This window comes from Acanthochromis polyacanthus, chromosome 9 (assembly GCF_021347895.1).
Source record: "Acanthochromis polyacanthus isolate Apoly-LR-REF ecotype Palm Island chromosome 9, KAUST_Apoly_ChrSc, whole genome shotgun sequence".
Classification (NCBI taxonomy): Eukaryota; Metazoa; Chordata; class Actinopteri; family Pomacentridae; genus Acanthochromis; species Acanthochromis polyacanthus.
In genome coordinates this window covers 39,381,929-39,400,980 of record NC_067121.1, presented here as the reverse complement: position 1 = coordinate 39,400,980, position 19,052 = coordinate 39,381,929, and the positions used below count along the sequence as shown (strand labels likewise).

The window sequence follows — 19,052 nt, the reverse complement described above, 5'->3', positions numbered from 1 at the left end:
AAAACCAGACTGAAGTTTGTAAAAATGTACCTGAGTAATCCTCAGTCCTTCTGGGAGAACGTTTGAGATGAAGGTAGAGCTTTCTGGAAAAACACGTCATTCTGCTGTTTACAGAAAACAGAATGAGGTCTACAAGGAAAAGAACTCAGAACCTGCAGTCAGACATGGTGGAGGTTCACAGATGTTCTGAGGTTGTTTTTCTGACGGTGTGAAGGAATCATTAAATCTGGAGACGATCAAAATATTTTGGGCCTGGGTCTGCATCAGAGATCATGGATGTTCCAGCAGGACAATGACCTGAAACATTCCTCAGATAGCACCAAGAAATGGTTGGAGACGAAGTTCTGGAGAGTTCTGAAGTGTCCAGCAGTGAGTCTGGATCTAAATCCCACTGAACACCGATGGAGAGATCTCAGAATTACTGCTGCAAGAAGGAACCCTTCAAACCTGAGAGACCTGGAGCAGTTTGCAGAAGAAGAGTCCAAAGCGCCATCTGAGAGGAGGAAGAAGCTTGTTGATGGTTGCAGAAAGCGACTGGTTTCACTTTTTTCTTCCAAAGAGGATGAAACCAAATGCTGAGTTGTTTGAGTTTTGTGTAAAATTCTGTCAGTTTTGTCTTTTTTCTTCTGCTTTTATGTGTTTTTTCCAACATTCATCAAGGAAATAAACACGTGTATACCAAAAAACATCTGTAATTGCAATAATCTCTGGGAGAAACGGTGTATTTTCTGGAAAAACTTCCAGGAGTGCCCATACTTTTGTCCATGACTGTGTACATCAGAGAAGGTTTGGTTGCTGAAAGGAAAACGTTAAATTCTATTCCTCTAAGTTGACCTACAGCTAGTCATGAAACAACATCAGAACCGTGAGAGGGTGAAACACACAAATGCAGAATGTCAGTAAAAGAGTGTCTGCTTTCAGTCTGCACAGTGGCCTCTAAGCTGACGGACTCCAGGTAGAAGGACGGGATAGACGAGGCTGACTTATGTCCTTGAACAGAACCGCGGTGGGCAGGAGATGAGGGAGGATGCTGGGAAGATGGAGGCGAAACACCAAATGACAAGAAGGTAAAACAATTTGAAAATGTCGTGTGGGGGTGGAGATGAGACATGAGTTCAAACCAAACAGGCGGAGAAGCTTTTTGTTCATCGCAGAGGGTTTGATCGCCGGGCCAATCGCTGTTCTACCTGTTTGGGGATCATGTCTGCAGGCAAAGAATGAAGAAAGCCGTCGTCCTTTATGGGAACAAAGCCGAGCCGACTTCATGTCTTTGCTTAAAGTGTTTCTACAACACAGAGATTCTCTACTGGGGGCTCTGCAGGTCAGACCAGAGACGAGTTCATGTTTGAAACAACATCCAGCCGTTAGTCGTTTTCTTCTCATCGTGTCTATTTAAGGCAGGGGTGTCCAACATGAGGGCCGTGGTCCAAAAGTGGTCCTCCAGAGGGTCCAATCCGGCCCTCAAAGTGTAAAAATTACAGAGAAGACATTAACTGCAGGTTGTAAATTAGTAAAACTATAAATTTAAAATCATTTCTAGACCATGACAAGTTGTTTTGATCATAAAGTAAAATACTAGATTGCTCACTGGTCGTTTTGCCTCATTTTGTTTTGGAATATTTTGTCTTGTTTTGTTTGTCTGACTTCTGTTTGTATCATGTTTTTGTCGTTTTGTAACTTTTCTGTCTAATTTTTTGTCTTTTTTGTTGTTTCATGTCGTTTCTGTCATTTTTGTCTCTGTCTCATTTTTTGTCCTTTTGCTTCTTACTTTTGTTGTTTGTCTGTCATTGTAATATTTTGTCTTGCTTTTGTTGTTTTTGGTGTTTTTCTGTCTGACTTTTGTCATTTGTCTCGTGTTTTTGTTGTTTTGTTTCTCTTTTTTGTAATATTTTGTCTTGTTTTGTTGCTTTTTGTCGTTTTCTGTCTAAGTTTTGATGTTTTGTCTTGTCTTTGTCATTTTGTATCTCATTCTTGTAATATGTCGTAATGTTTTTGTTGCTTTTTTGTCTTTTTCTGTCTGACTTTTGTCGTTTTGTCTCTCATTTTCGTCATTTTGTGTCTCATTTCGGTACTATTTTGTCATGTTTTTGTCGTTCTGTGTTTCCTTTTGTCTGACTTGTGTTTTTTGTTATTTTTGTCATTTTGTGTTATTTGTTGCTTTGTGTATCGATTGTGTTGAATTTCTTTAGAAATTTCGGGTTGTTTGTAATGTTTGGTAAAAAGATAATTCCTTAAATGTGAACATGTTCAGAATGTATTTTTTGCACTAAAACAAAGGAACCATTAGGAGTTGTGGTTATTTTTAGGTTACTATGCTGTGATTTAACTGGTCTACTTCAGGTCAAACTGGGATGAATGTGGAACCTGGACCAAGATGATTTAAGGTGACCCTTCAATCATCTCAAACCTTTATTCCTCTCCAGACATGCAGGGTGAAGCTGCAGGTGATGATGACCCTTAAATAGAGACGGAAAACGATTAAAGTCTGGAGGCGAGCCAAAGCTGGCGGTGCCTTCAGAGCCCAGCAGCAGTATGGGAATCTTAAGCGTTCTGGTCAAGGACACAAGGGCCAATCAGAGTGTAGGAAGAGAAAAGAGGGGGTTTGGATTGGTCAACCTACTGGAAGCATGGTCAACCCACGGCCTCCACCACTGCTTTTTTTTGGTCTTGGCTTTGGTGCGCTGTGCTCCTAAAATTTCACAAATACATCAAGGCAACATTTCATAAGAAAATCACTTCTTTTACTGCAGGTTTTTAAGGCATATTTTCCACTAAGTCTCAAACACTGAACGGAAAAGACATCATCACACAACACGGCTGCATTCTGTCATCAACCCTCTGAACCCCAAAACATGCCAGCAGGTGAGAAAGGCATGTTGTCTTTAAAGAAACAAACAAAAACAAACCTGATAAACAAACAGTTACATTATGCCACATTTATGAGCCAGAAACTCTCAGAAAAAATCACAACATTTCATTTAAATCGCTTTATTCCGTGTTTCTTAACCCTGAAAAACTCACTGCTGCATAGATAGATAGAATTTTTGGTCATTGTTTTGTATATTTGGGTAAATTATATACACCCTCTTTCTCATTCAAATGAATGAGAAACCGTCCTAAAACTTTTGACAGGGGGTGTACATTTACCATTGCCAGATTCAAATTATTTCTGTGACCGTTGTGTTTCTTTCATTAACCGATGGGGTACCAACAATTCAGTTTATTTTGGTCATTTTTTTTTCTATATTTGGGTCATACAGGGTTAAAGCAAAAAAAAAAAAAAAAAACATCAAAAATCCTGCATTCTTAGGAAAAACTGAGAAGTCATTAGTAGCTCAGCTGTGACCAAGTCAATAAAATGCTGGGACTTTCTGGATGAGCTGCAGGTTGTTTTTACACAGAAAAGACTGAAAAGAACCTGAAAGAATCCTCAAACATTTCAGTCCGTGAGCTGCTCGTCTGTGACGTTCAGTTATGTCAGGAAATGCGGCCAAATCTGAGCTCATGAAAATTTAATCCAACTCTCTTTATTCTCTCACTCTTTTATATTATTTTATGATCTCATTAAAAAATTGCCAATAATAAACAATTTGCTTTAAAATTTAGGGACTTCTCGGTTGAACTGCAGGTTGTGTTCAAGCAGAACAGATAAAAACATGCAAACAAATTAAAAATGCAAATAGTAAATTATCTCTGGCATGTAGAGCCTCAGTGATGGTAAAACCTGTGGGCAACTTAGAAAAATGTTCTCCGTGTTGATTACAAGTTTTTGCAAAGTAAATGATTAAACATCGACTTTTTTCTCTCCTTTTTTGTAATTTATGGCATCAGATCTTTGCTACGCTGCACAAATCTGGACGTTTCTGAGTCCAGCTGCGACCAACAATCCCTTGATAATATTCTTTTGCTAAACTCGGCTGAACTGCAGGCAGTGTTTAAACAGACAGAAGACGTGTAGAGGAAACAAATAAAAAAAAAATCCATAATATCTATAAAATAGTGAGTCTCCTATTTTCTCACAGTATTGAAAACACGTGGGAAAAATATTGATTATGCAGAGTCCAGGTTTGTTCAATATTTGTCAAATAATAATTGAAAAAGTTTAACTTTTTTCTATGATTCTATTGTTGATTTAATGTCATTTTAGCTGACTGCACAAAAGACGTTTCAGATATTTCTATGAACACAGCGGTGCAGTTTAAAATGAGCCCACAGTGAGTAAAAATGTGACGGGAGCAAAAAACATTCAGAAACGTCTTGGGGTTCAGAGGGTTCACTGGATGAATTTCACTCACACCAACCTTCCTTCAGCACTACGAGCAATTCTACTACTAGAACCTCACCGTAACTTCACTGTAATTTAACTTAATTTAACTTCACTGTAATTTAACTTGACTCAGTTTAACTTAACTACATTGTAACTGTTCTTAACTTGACTTAACTTCACTGTAACTTAACTGTAATGTAACTTAACTTCAGTGTAACTTAACAGTAACTTCACTTGACTCAGTTTAACTTAACTACACTGTAACTGAGCCTGACTTAACTTCACTGTAACTTAACTGTAATTTAACTTGACTTCACTGTAATTTTCTTTAACTGGAACTAAACTTCTACTACTGTCACACCAGCTGTTTCTAACACAGCGTGAGGCCCCGGCAGGCTTCTTCATACCATCATCATCGTCCTCGTCATCCGGCTGCACGAGCGCTTGTCCTTCTCCAGACCCCTGCGCCAGGTTCATCATCCTCTCTTTGCCCCTTTTAAACTTCTGCTGCCTGACCTTAATGCGCTCCATCCTGATTGGACCAGAGAGACGGTGAGACGCCGACACACAAAAACATCCCAACAGTCCGACTGCAAGCATCTCCGGGCTTCATGTGGAAATCAAAGCATGACGAGGGACGATGGAGTGCTCATCAGAGAGCAGATGAGTAACTCCTGAGGTAGCCATAAGTGGTGAAGACACACTGTCTTTACGTCGTATCGTATCCTAAGAGCTGCCAGGAAACAATAAAGACCGAGCCAGGAGATGCTTGTAGTCCACAACACGCTTTCCTGAGTCATGTTTACTTCCTAAATTAGACCTAACGAGACTCATCAAAGACATTTAAAACCCTGAAACAGACAGAAGCATTCTGTTTGAGCTTACCTTGTACACTTTTCCAATTGTCGGCAAATCTAATTAGACAAAGAATCGACTCTACTAACGAGAAGTGCTGCTGTATTCCTCTGTGCTACGGAGCTCAATTATTGTCTAAAACCTGTTATAAACACACCAGTGAGTCACACCGCTGCACTGGAAGACACTTTCCTTCGTTACTAGAAGACATACGCTGATATTTATTTGATTCAGAGCCACATGCATCATCCTGCTGCTGTGGATTCTCACTAAATGTGTTTTAACGCTCGTGTCGTCCTGCAGGCCAAAACTGACCCGTTTAAAGTCTGAAAATGTGGAAAAATAAATACATTTTCACAGTGAAATTTCTGATGTCCACATTTTCAACATTTTTGGGAAATTTTTGGACATTTTTTAATTGGAAAAAAAGAAATGTTGAAAATGTTTCTGAAGAACATTCACATAAAAATCAACCAAAATCCAGCGAATTTCACTGGATTTTGGTTGATTTTTATGTGAATGTTCTTAAGAAAATATCAGAAGTTTTACTGATATATATGGAATCACTTTAGATGTTTTTAGAATTTTTTGGGAAATTTTTTACTCATTTTTTGAAAATATTTACAAGCGTTTTCTTGCCAAATTTGGGTGATTTTTTAAAATAAAACTTTTCAGGGAAACTTTCAAGGAAATATTGGAATTTTCTTCCTGAAGGTTTGGCAAATTTTCAGAAATTTGGGGAATTTTTTTGCAAAATTTTTGGATTTTTTTCAGACAAGGAAACATTTTTTGGTGCCTGTAAATGAGGACAACAGGAGGGTTAATGCATCACCAAATTTAAAAAAACAACCCCCAACAGATGCACTAATTATTCCTGGTTGAGTTTGTTGTTAAAAATGGAATGATACTGTGTGACTTTTTTTTAGGTATGGGAGCTGGGAAGAACCGCAAAAATAAAAAATAAAATGAAACAACACCTTTAAGTTTAGGAGGAAAGATAAACAGCCGATCACAAAAGAAACCCTGTGAGTTCTATCCAGTAGCAGACACGTTTAACACTCAGTGGGAGTTTATTAATCCTAAACGTGACGTCGCTTCTTTCACAGGCCTCTTTTCTGGAGTAAATAAATACTTAACTGGAGTCCAGAGTAAGACATCGGGAGGATTACTTTGAGTTATGTGAACTGAAACATGACGTATTTGAAGCTTTAGGGTCAGGTCGTGTGCAGTGTTTTCCACACACAGTGAGATGAAGGTTAAACGTTTAGAGTCTCACTGTCTCTTCAGCTGCTCCACAGACTTTCGTTCCTCCTCCAGTCGGGCTCTGACCGCCTTCACTATGGTGGCCTGAAACAGCTCTGCTCCTCTGAAACACAAAAACGCACACAACAAACAGGAAGTTCAAAGTGAGTCTGGAAAATACAGCAGGTTAAATCCATCCATTCTCTATGCACCGCTTTATCCTCACTAGGGTCATGGGGGGTGCTGGAGTCTATCCCAGCTGACTCAGGTGAAGGCAGGAGACACCCTGGACAGGTCACCAGTCTGTCACAGGGCTACATATACAGACACACAATCACACTCACATTCACACCTACGGGCAATTTAGAGTAACCAATTAACCTCAGCATGTTTTTGGACTGTGGGAGGAAGCCGGAGTACCCGGAGAAAACCCACGCATGCTCAGGGAGAACATGCAAACTCCATGCAGGAAGATCCCAGGCCGGGATTTGAACCGGGGATCTTCTTGCTGCAAAGCGAATGTGCTAACCACTACTCCACTGTGCAGCCCAGTTAAATGCTGTTATTGCATATTTAATGATCAAAACAAGCATCACTGTAACTCACCTCTCAACTGCTCTAAATGTTCATGTTTCTGTCCCACTTTTTGGAGCTTTGGAAACATTTATGCTCTCCAATACTGTATTTTTTTATTTAAATATAAACAACTAAACTTAATTTCCCTGTAATCTAACTTCACTTAACTGTAATTTAACTTGCCTTTTCTTAACTCAGCTGTAAATTAATTTGACTTCTCTGTAGTGAACTAAATTTAACTTAAGTCTACTGGAGCTGAACTTAATTTCACTGTAACTTAGCTTAACTGAAAGTAATCAAAGATATTTTTGCATTAGTGCAACGACACGCTGGGTTCAATGTGTCCTGCTTCATGTGCCGTACAGGAGCTGATTGGGTGGAAATGCTGCAGAATTCTCGCACAGATTTCTATTTTATATTGAAGGGTACGAAAAGAGCGTTCCCTTCATCAGCCGATCCTTCATCCCTCCATCAGACTGTACGATGCTGCATCAGAACTTCCCTGGTCTACTTTGTTTACTGCTGCACTTTGGTTTCTTTTTTCTAATTAAATACACATTACACTGACTTGCGTGCAATAATTTCGACTGCCCTAACATCCCTGTCTTTTGAGCTGCTGATCTGCACAGAGCTTATCTCATCTTATTCAGGATTCTCCACATGGCGACCTTTTGTTTGGAGCACCTGGAGGCGAGGATCTGCGACGCTCTGATGTCCGCCACCACGTGGAGGAAGTAGTAGCTCATGAAGACTCGTCTCTGCAGCAGCAGGAAGGCGAAGCAGATGCTGTCCCAAATGATGCCGGCCTCGTCCTCGGGCAGGTTACACTGCTTTATAGGAGCTGGAACATACATAGAACACGGAAACGCCACGCTTATTAACCCATGTGTCGTCCTGCGGGTCAAAGTTTGAAAATGTGGACAAAAAAAATAGATTTTCACAGTGAAACTTCTGATGTCCACATTTTCAACAATTTTGGGAAATCTTTGAACATTTTTTTGGCGGGAAAAATGATCCTTTACTGGTTTCTCTTCATTGGCTTCCTGTGACATCTAGAATAGACTTTAAAATCCTTCTTCTGACAAATAAAGCTCTCCATCATATCTTTACCCTCGTGCCGTCCTGTGGGTCAAAACTAATCCGGTTTAAAGTTTGAAATTGTGGAAAAAAATCAAGATATTCACAGTGAAACTTCTGATGTCCACATTTTCAACGTTTTTGGGAAATCTTTGAACATTTTTTTGGTGGAAAAATGAAACGTTAAAAATGTTTCTTAAGAACATTCACAAAAAAAATTCAGCAAATTTCACTGGATTTTGGTTGATTTTTTAAAAGAAAATATCAGAAGTTTTACTGATATATATGGAATCACTTTAGATATTTTTAGGATTTTTTGGAAGATTTTTTACTAATTTTTAGCAAATATTTACAACAATTTTTTGGCCAAAATAAGGAGATTTTTTTTAAATAAAACTTTTAAGGAATTCTTGGAATTTTCTTCCTGAAGGTTTTGCAAATTTTCAGAAATTTGGGAATTTTTTTTGCTGAATTTTGGATTTTTTTCAGACAAGGAAAGAATATTTTTTGGTGCCTGTAAATGAAGACAACAGGAGGTTTAAATATACATTCATTCCAAAACATTAAATCGTGTCTTTACGCCACAATAAATTACTGCCAGTCGGTGGATGTAAAAAGTTTTTACTGAAACCTGACAGTGTTTACTTCCAAAGTTAGATGATAATAAGGAGATTTATGTGTATTTAGTTGCTCTGACTGTGCATGAACCTAATTTTCTAATCTGTGTCCATCAGTTTCTGCACTGAATTAAAAAAAACACATCAAAATGGTTTAATTTCCACCTCTGAGGAGATACATCAGTGCTAAAATTTTGATGTTGGGTCCACTCACGTATGTCCTCCTGAGTGGTTTCTTGTTTGTAGTCCTTGATGGTGCAGGCCAGACTGAACAACTGGATCAACCAGCACGAGCTCTTCATCAGAGGCTCAATGTAGCCACAAGCCAGGAGCTACGAACGAGAAGAAGCACTTCATTTTACCGTGTGATTATCAAATACACGAAAAACTCAACAGAAATTCGTCTCAGTAGTCTGTAAAACATCAGCTTCTGTGTCGTGTGCAGCATTTCAGCAGCACTTCTCAGGTCTAATAATTCCTTTTATGGTGTAATAATTCAGCATCATACGAAAAAAATTACCTCGCAATCATTGTTTTGATTAAATGTGCAAAATTCATTTTAATTTTCTTTTAACATACAGATGCAATATTCTTCTCATTTCTTATGTCTTTTTTGAGCAATATTTGGCACAAGCATTTCCTTTGGGATGAATTAAATGTCATTTTATCCTGATTAAGGATTTAAAACGTATTCTGGATATAAGCGGGCCAAACAAAGACGGCACTCAGAGCGCCGTCCTCCTCCAAGGCTGCTCAGTCGTCGGATCATTTCAGACGGATGAAATCTTTAAAAAATTCAAGGCAGAAATCACGACAACATAGAATGTGTCCATTTAATACAGATGTACCCTGAAACACAATGAGCTTGCTCTGAGCACAGGCGTGTGTTCTGCATGTGTACGTTATGTACGGATACCGGATCATGTGACCTAAATATGTAGCAGGCGGCGGGAATTGATGGGACTCAGAAACACCCCCACAATTTAATCAGCTGTTCCTTGGATCATTTCTGATGGATAAGTCCTGATAAGTCCTCAGAGGTGGATTTGTGGTAGGATCACAATCAGCTGATGTAGTGTTCTCTTGTTGTCATGGTTACAGTGACGCCGTGCTGCTATCTGGCAATGATACAGAAATCTTTAACAAATCTCCACATTTGGCCAAAATTATTAGAAATTTGTCCAGAATTTGCTCAAAAAATCCTCTTTTCCTTTAGCCTGGCCGTGCGAGGGCCAGGTCTGAAGACACAAGGGTCTAGGGCCGCTGGACAGGGAGGGAGGCGGGCTAAAAGGTTGTCTATCAAATCACTCTGCAGCAGTTGGGTAGGTATACAACCAATCAGCGCGACGAATAGGCTCCTAGAGCGCCGGAAATCAGAGGATGCGGGAGTTCGGTGAAGCCTTATTTATACAGTCAATGGGTGAAGCTCAAGTATATTACAGACATGTTAACAGAAAGATTATTCAGAGTCGGTGCTAATGGAGCTCAACGACTGTTGTCGTTTTTGTTGTCGACCCTGGCAGAGAATTAAATTTGTTGCCGTGGGTTGTCTAGCGCGGCTAGGCTAGTTGTTTCCGGTTGTTTCCGTCAGAATCGTCGCGCCTCTGTCGTCACTTAGTTACGCCCGCCTTCTGACTCTACACTTCATGGTGATTGGTCCGGCCAGTTTTAGGAGAATCCAGCCTCGAGCCTTATGGAGGGTAACTAGACCCACCCTGGCAGAGAATTAAATTTGTTGCCGTGGGTTGTCTAGCGTGGCTAGGCTAGTTGTTTCCGGTTGTTTCCGTCAGAATCGTCGCGCCTCTGTCGTCACTTAGTTACGCCCGCCTTCTGACTCTACACTTCATGGTGATTGGTCCGGCCAGTTTTAGGAGAATCCAGCCTCGAGCCTTATGGAGGGTAACTAGACCCACCCTGGCAGAGAATTAAATTCGTTGCCGTGGGTTGTCTAGCGCGGCTAGGCTACTTTTCCTGTTCAGTTGGTCCAAAATGAGTTAAACATCTAGGATGGCTTAGAAGGGTTAAAAAATGACTAAAAACAATAAAAACACGTCCAAAATGACTCAAATCTCACCTCATAAAATAAGTGTTCACTAAATTTTGTTAACATTTGGCAAAAAAAGACCAGAAATCTATGCAAAATGACTAGAAATTACTCAAACTAGTCCAGAACTTGCTAAAAAAAATCCTCCTTAACTGTTCAAGATTAGTTAATGGTCTGGGATAAAATGACTAAAAACAGGTTCAAAATGACTCTAAGATGTCTTAAAACTATTATAATGTTCTTTAAAAAGTAGGAATTATTCACAGCTACAGGTTTATAAACACTGGTGGTCCTCAGCGGTGGATTTGTAGTAGGATCACAATCAGCTGATGTAGTGTTCTCTTGTTGTCATGGTTACAGTGATGCTATCTGGTAATGATATAGAAATCTTTAGCTAATCCATGGATCCAGACTATAAGCCGCATCACTGCCAGAATCTAATCACTTGGTCCTTGTGTCATTTCTGACCTTCCCTGAAAATTTTATCCAAATCCGTTCGTCTGTTTAAGAGGAATGTTGCAGACAGACGGACGGACGGACGGACAGACAGACGGACAGACAGACAGACGCTGATCGTCACATAATCAGACTTCCACAGACGACTCACAGACAGAATGTTCTTCATGGTGATGACGAAGATGTTGTAGGCGATCAGGAAGTCCCAGTAGTGGAGGATCTTCTTGATGGGCTTCAGCAGCAGGTCGCCTCCAAACAGCAGGAAGTAGAAGCAGGCCACCAGGTAGCCCATGCAGAAGATGCTGATCCGCGTGGTCCCAGTGATGAAGATGATGGTGAGGACGAACCAGAACAGGTAGCTGAACATGATCACCTTCAGCATGTCCAGGTAGGACCTGAACACCGGGACGGCAGAGTTACAGAGACACCGAAGCACAGAAGAAAGTGAAGGTTTAAAAAGTGAAAACAGGGATTTAGGTTTTAATTAAAGACGAGAGGAAGATTTTGTCATGTAACTAATGAAATAACAATAATGAGTAAAAATAAAATGTTGTGTTCTCTGACAGCAGTTTGTTTTCTGGTCCCTGATTTGTTTTTTTTTAAATTAAAGGAATCTCTCAGCACGCAAATCCACCAAAACAGTGACAGTAAATAAAAATAAAAGGTGGAGTTCTTTTAAAATGGATTTTCTGGTCGGTGTTTTGATTTTACTCAAGAACAAACCTTCATCCTCAAGTCAGTGCAGAGAGACAAATATAGAAAACAACAAAGGCGTAGGCTAAATTTCAAACAAAAAAAATGAGAAACAACGCAAGCAAGACAAAAAAACAAACACAAAACGACAAAAACAATGCTCAAAACAACGAATAAAGCGAAACACAAACTGACAAAAATTAGACAAAAAATACAAATGGAACAAAAAAGGAAACATAAAACGACAAAAAAAGATACAAACAACAAAAACAAGACACAAAGCAACCAAAAAATGGACCAATAACACAAAAGTGAGAGAAAAAAAGACACAAAACAACAAAACAACAAAAACGAGACAAAACAACGAAGTGAAACACAAAATGACAAAAAGGAGACAAAAAACACAAGCAAGACAAAAAACACACAAAACCACAAAACTAAGAAAGAAAACAACAAAAACATGAGACACAATATTACAAAAAAGACACACAAAGCGAGAAAAAGACAATGAACAATCCAGTGTTTTGTTTTATGATTAAAATGATAAAATTCGGACAAAAAAGGCAAAAATCCGTAACATTGTTTTTCCTCTTTTTTTGTCATTTGTCTGAAGTTTGTCTTTTGTGTTTCCTTTTTGTCTCGCTTGTGTTTATCGTCTCTTTTTTGATGATCATTTTGTTTTTCTCCTCGTTTGTTCATTTTTTTGTTGCTTTGTAACTTTTCTGTCTAATTTGTTGTCTTTTTGTCTTGTTTTGTGCTGTTTGTGCTGTTTTCTCATTTTCTGTCACTTTGTGTCTTGCTTGTGACGTGTGTTTTTTGTCTCACTTGTGTTGTTTGTCTGTTTTTAGTCACTTTGGTTCTTACTTCTGTCATTTTTTGTCGTTTGTCCACTTCTTTTGTCGCTGTATAACTTTTTGTCTCTTCTTTTGTTTTATTTTGTGTCTCGTTTTTGTCACATCTTGTCTTGTTTTTGCCTTTTTTGTCTGACTTTTGTCATTTTGTGTTTCCTTTTTGTCTCGATTGTGTTATTTTTTGATGCTCATTTTGTTTCTCTCTCCTCATTTGTTAATTTTTTTGTTGCTTTGTACATTTTTTGTCTAATTTGTTGTGTTTTGTGCCGTTTGTCTCATTTTCTGTCACTTTGTGTCTCGCTTGTGACGTTTTGTTTTATTTTTTATCTCACTTGTGTTATTTATTTTTTGATGATCATTTTGTTTCTCTTTTCTGTCATTTTTTGTCTCGTTTTGTGTCTCATTTTTGTCATATCTTGTCTTGTTTTTGCTCTTTTTTTGCCTTTTTTGTCTGACTTTTGTCATTTTGTGTTTCCTTTTTGTCTCGCTTGTGTTATTTTTTGATGAACATTTTGTTTCTCTCCTCATTTGTTCATTTTTTTTGTTGCTTTGTACATTTTTTGTCTAATTTGTTGTCTTTTTGTCTTGTTTTGTGCCGTTTGTCTAATTTTCTGTCACTTTGTGTCTCGCTTGTGTCGTTTTGTATTTTTTTTATCTCATTTGTGTTGTTTGTCTGTTTTTAGTCATTTTGTTTCTTACTTCTGTCATTTTTTTGTCATGTTTTGTCGTTTGTCCACTCCTTTTGTCGCTGAAAATCTTTTTTGTCTCTTCTTTTGTTTTATTTTGCGTCTCGTTTTTGTCACATCTTGTCTTGTTTTTGCCTTTTTTGTCTTTTTCTGTCTGACTTTTGTTGTTTTGTGTTTCCTTTATGTCTCGCTTGAGTTGTTTATTTTTTGATGATCATTTTGTTTCTCTTTTCTATAATTTTTTGTGTCTTTTTGTCTCTCATTTTTGTCATATCTTGTCTTGTTTTTGCTGTTTTGTTGTCTTTATTTTGTCAGAATTTTGCCATTTTCAATTTATTTTTCTTAAGAAACTTCAGGTTGTTCATGATGTTTTGCAAAAAGATAACTGCTTAAATGTTTTTAGTCCTGTGAAGCTCATCCGGCTGCAGGTGAGGACGCATGTTTACCTCGTAACGAACGTCCAAACAACACTTCAGCCTACTCTCTAATCCGCCCATCAGTCACACTTAGTGCCGTCTGATCGATGGATGCGACTCGGAGCTGCAACCTGATCCCGTCACTCAGCGCAGATGCACGTCCTGCATGCCTCCAACACGCTAAGAGCATGTGTATGGACCCCGTGTTGGAGTGGAAACATGCTAATGCGAGCGTTCAGGCAGCAGCTCTGATGAAGAGCGAGCGTCCTCCTTCATCAGGGGGGAGAAAATACCTTTTCCATACTTGAAAGCTATTTATTGAGTTAGAGCACAGGGCCTGAGCGTCTGGCGTGACGGACAGAGTGTTTTTGTGGATTATGGATTTCTCCCCCTCCCCGTATCCGTAATTGGATCCTGGAGGGAAGCGATGGAACAGACGGCCTCTGCAGATCCCTCTCTCTCCTTGTTGATGGACACAGAGTGCGTTAATAAAAGACTCGTCCACTTTACGCATCAAAACAGTGGAATGTGAAGAGCACAGAATCGATGACGGGTTGGGACGCTCTCCACGCCGTTTTCTAGATCTAAACCAGAGGAGTCAAGCTCATCTTAGTCCAGGTTCCACATTCAGCCCAGTTTGATCTGAAGCAGACCAGTAAAATATCAGCAGAATGATCTATAAATAACCACAACTCCTAATGGTTCCTCTGTTTTAGTGCAAAAATGTTCATTTATGGAATTTTCTTTTTCAAAACATCCGGAACAACCTGAAATTTCTGGAGAAAAATAAATTAAAAACGACACAATTCAGACGAAATAAAGCAAAACACAGCAAAAACAAGACAAGATATTACAAAAAGCGACACAAAACAACAAAAAACGAGACATAAAATGACATAAAATGACAGAAAATGCGACGAACGCCACGAAAAAACAAAAAAAGAGACAAAAAATTATACAGCGACAGAAACTCGACAAAAAAATTCCACAAATGACAAAAATAAGATAAAAAATGACAGAAGTGAGAAACAAAATGTGTAACAAACATGGACAAATGACACAAGCAAGACAAAAACAACGCAAAAACAATGAATAAAGCGAAACACAAAAATGACAAAACAAAATAAAAATGACAAGCGAGACAACAAGGAAACACAAAACAACAAAATCGACAAACAAAATGACAAAAACAACAAACAAAACAATAAAAACACAAACAAAACGACAAAAACATGAGGCGAATGACAAAAGTCAGACAAAAAACAAAAAAACAAAAACAAGACAAAATATTACAAAAACGACACAAAACAACAAAAAACGAGACACAAAATGACAGAAAATGAGAGAAACGCCACGACACAAAACAAAAAAGAGACAAAAAAATTATAAGGCGACAAAAACTTGACAAAAAATTCCATAAATAACAAAAATAAGATAAAAAATGACAGAAGTGAGAAACAAAATATCTAACAAACATGGACAAAAAAACAAACAGAAAAACAATTAGACAAAAAAGTTATCAAGCAACAAAAAAATGGACAAACGACACAAACGAGACAGGAAATGAAGTGAGAAACAAAAAGACAAAAAAATAGACAAACGAAATGACCGAGACCAAAAAAAAACATGAAACGACAAAAACAATGCACAAAACAATGAATAAAGCGAAACACAAAATGACAAAGACAAAAACACAAGCAACACAAAAAGAAAACACAAAACAAAATCAAGAAAAAAATGACACACAAAATGACAAAAACGACACGAAACAAACCAAAAGAGAGAAAAAAAAATTTGACAAAAAAGTTACAAAGTAATAAAAAAGTAAGACGATAAACACAAGTGAGACAAAGAAACACAAAATTACAAAAATGATACACAAAACAATGAATAAAGCAAAACGCAAAATGACAAAAATAAGACAAAAACAATAAAAAAATTATATTATTATATAACAGAACAAAGGACAAGCTAGTATTTTACTTCATGATCCAAACAACGTGTCATGGTCTGGAAATGATTTTACAATCTGCAGTTAATGTCTTCTCTGGAATTTTTACACTTTGAGGGCCGGCTTGGACCCTCTGGAGGACCACTTTTGGACCACGGTCCTCATGTTGGACACCCCTGATCTAAATCTTCTGTTTTTTATGGATGAAAGCCAGAATCCTAAATCATGCATCCACTGGGTGTTCCATCAGCTCCTGTCGTCTGATGTTCTGTATTTTTCTAGGATCAGGGATCTGCTGAGGTCGTTCTCGCTTCACATTTCTACGGTTTCACGGTCAGCAGCCAAACACAACAACGGTTTTCTAGTGACTCTGAGCAGTTCAGATGGACGAGCAGAAAGGGTTTCAGTCGGGGGCACATTAGCGCTTGTTGTTGAAATGTGGGAGAAAGATCCATATTGGCTTTTCTAATCCGATTTAAAGTGACCGGTGAAGGGACTCAGATGTACGACCGTCTGCTGCCAGGCTGCTGCTCCACAGACTGCTGAAAGTCAAGTTCTTTATGCTGAAATGTTCACCTTAACAAGGTAAAAAAAAACATGATTTTTGTGAGCTGGAAGATTCACCATGAATAAAATAAGCGGTTGTTGCCAAAACTGACAAAAACGTAAATTCAGACTTTTAGGGTTTTATGTTAAACAGACCTAAAGAACTAATCCTGTCAACATGAAGGGTAGAGCAGGCGAGACAAAAAGGAAACACAAAACAACAAAATGGCAAAAACATGAAACAAATGACAAAAGTCAGACCAAAAAAGAAAAAAACAACAAAAACGAGACAAACTATGACAAAAACAAGAAAGAAAATGACAAAAACATGAAACAAACGGGAAAAGTCAGACAAAAAAAAGACAAAAAAACAACAAAAACAAGACAAAATATGACAAAAATGAGACAAAAAAGACAAAAACATGAAACGAACGACAAAAGTCAGACAAACAATGAAAAAAACAACAAAAACGAGACAAAATATGACAAAAATAAGAAACAAAATGACAAAAACATGAAACAAACGACAAAAGTCAGACAAACAATGAAAAAAACAACAAAAACGAGACAAAATATGACAAAAATAAGAAACAAAATGACAAAAACATGAAACAAACGACAAAAGTCAGACAAAAAAGACAAAAAACAACAAAAATGAGACAAAATATGACGAAAATAAGAAACAAAATGACAAAAACATGAAACGAACGACAAAAGTCAGACAAAAAAAGACAAAAAAACAACAAAAACAAGACAAAATATGACAAAAATGAGACACAAAACGACAAACTCTCTTTCATTACTGCAAGATTGTCTTGAGGACATAAAGACCTGGATGAGCTGTAATTTCCTGCTACTAAATTCAGACCAGACTGAAGTCATTGTATTTGGCCCCAAACATCTTAGAAACTCACTTTGAAAGCATATAGTTCCTCTGGATGGCATCACATTGGCCTCCAGTACTACTATGAGGAACCTCAGAGTTATCTTTGACCAGGACATGTCCTTTAAGTCACACATAAAACTAATCTGTAGGACTTCCTTCTTTCACCTGAGAAATATTGTAAAAATCAGGAACAGGAGTGATGCAGAAAAACTAGTTACTTCCAGACTTTACTATTGTAATTCCTTATTATCAGGATGTCCCAATAGCTCTCTCAAACATCTACAGCTGATCCAAAACGCTGCAGCCAGAGAACTGACAGGAGTTAGCAGAGAGATCATATTTCTCCTTTACTGGTTTCTCTTCATTGGCTTCCTGTGAAATCTAGAATAGACTTTAAAATCCTTCTTCCCTCGTGTCGTCCTGCGGGTCAAAACTAATCTGGTTTAAAGTTTGAAAACGTGGGAAAAAATCCATATATTTTCACAGTAAAACTTCTGATGTCCACATTTTCGACATTTTTGGGAAATCTTTGTACGTATTTTGGTGGAAAAAAAGAAATGTTAAAAATGTTTCTTTAAGAACATTCACATAAAAATCAACCAAATTCCAGCGAATTTCACTGGAATTTGGTTGATTTTTATGTGAATGTTCTTAAAGAAAATATTAGAAGTTTTACTGATATACATGTAATCATTTTAGATATTTTTAGCATTTTTTGGAAGATTTTTAGTCATTTTTATTTTTATTTTTTAAATAAAACTTTTAAGGGAAACTTAAGGAATTATTGGAATTTTCTGACCGCTTATTTCACTCACAATATGTCTTCCAGAAAAAAAAAAAAAAAACACCATGTGGACATGATAAATAAATAAATACTGCCAGAATTTCATCATTTATCAGAGGCTGGAACAGCAAAAACAGAAAGAATCGTCTCCAGTCATTGAACTAATCACCCCTCAGTCGGAAAACTTGATTTAATCTAAGTTTAAAACTGTTCTATTTCATCAAAATCCCGTCATTCTACATTTCTCATTTAAAAAGTGAATAAATAAATAAAAAAATCTGTGCTGTACATGCTGATCCCAGGGTTTTAAACTGTTTTACACAATTAATAATCAAATAAATGAAGTTTTTGTAACAATTTATGGCATTAAAACTGTCTTCTCCTGCACATATTTGCTATTACTGGGCATGGTTATGCTGTTCTCATGGAGGTTCTTAATGAACAAATAACTCAGTGAGTTAAATGAGTAAAAATGTGGCACGAGCAAAAAATACACAGAAACTTCTTGCAGTTCAGATGGTAAAGTGAGAGAAACACTTGGACCAAAGCTTCCAGCGCCACTGATATGATTAGGTTTTTGTTCATAGTTAAATTGTGGATGCCTTAAATATTTAAGGTTAATATTTGACTATAAAATGCTTTGAGAGCCTTTAAATATACATTGGGAGAACAGAACCTGTATTGAATAGTTATTATTAGCTCCATTTGTATGGAACATGTTGCACTTTTGCCTTTACCGTTGGCGTCCTTAAGCATCAATTAGGCCGCCTACCTCGCTTCCTTTCCATTTCAGCGCGCTGTTGTTGTCTTCTGCATTAATGGTAGCTAAGCCAAGCGTCGGCACCAAAACGATGACGAGTGTTTCTAGTGAATCTAATTTAAAATGCTTTAAAAATGGAATCCGTGTGGCAGACGGTCAGCTGACGTACCTGCAGTGGATGAAGTCAGGAACGGGGTTGTGGACGCTAAAGGAGGCGGCGTCTAAATCTCTGCAGATCTCAACGTTATCGCCAGCCATGAGGCGGACGGCCGCCAAGTTCTCATCGTCGAAGATCTGCCTCTGAAGAGAGGCACAGAGCAGCAACATGAAGTCATCTAGGAGAGG

At 37.9% G+C, this 19,052-nt stretch overlaps 1 protein-coding gene across 1 annotated transcript in view; it reads right to left on the bottom strand.

The window, feature by feature from the left end:
- Positions 1-19,052, bottom strand: part of LOC110965151 (piezo-type mechanosensitive ion channel component 2) — a 132,327-nt gene that overhangs the window by 32,287 nt on the left and 80,988 nt on the right. The window contains exons 25-31 of the mRNA XM_051952952.1: positions 18,877-19,042; positions 11,286-11,529; positions 8,849-8,966; positions 7,625-7,781; positions 6,399-6,488; positions 4,675-4,799; positions 2,621-2,689 (exon numbers count right to left, since the gene is read on the bottom strand). Of these exons, the coding sequence (XP_051808912.1) occupies positions 2,621-2,689; positions 4,675-4,799; positions 6,399-6,488; positions 7,625-7,781; positions 8,849-8,966; positions 11,286-11,529; positions 18,877-19,042 (969 nt within the window). The remainder of the gene's footprint in view (positions 1-2,620; positions 2,690-4,674; positions 4,800-6,398; positions 6,489-7,624; positions 7,782-8,848; positions 8,967-11,285; positions 11,530-18,876; positions 19,043-19,052) is intronic.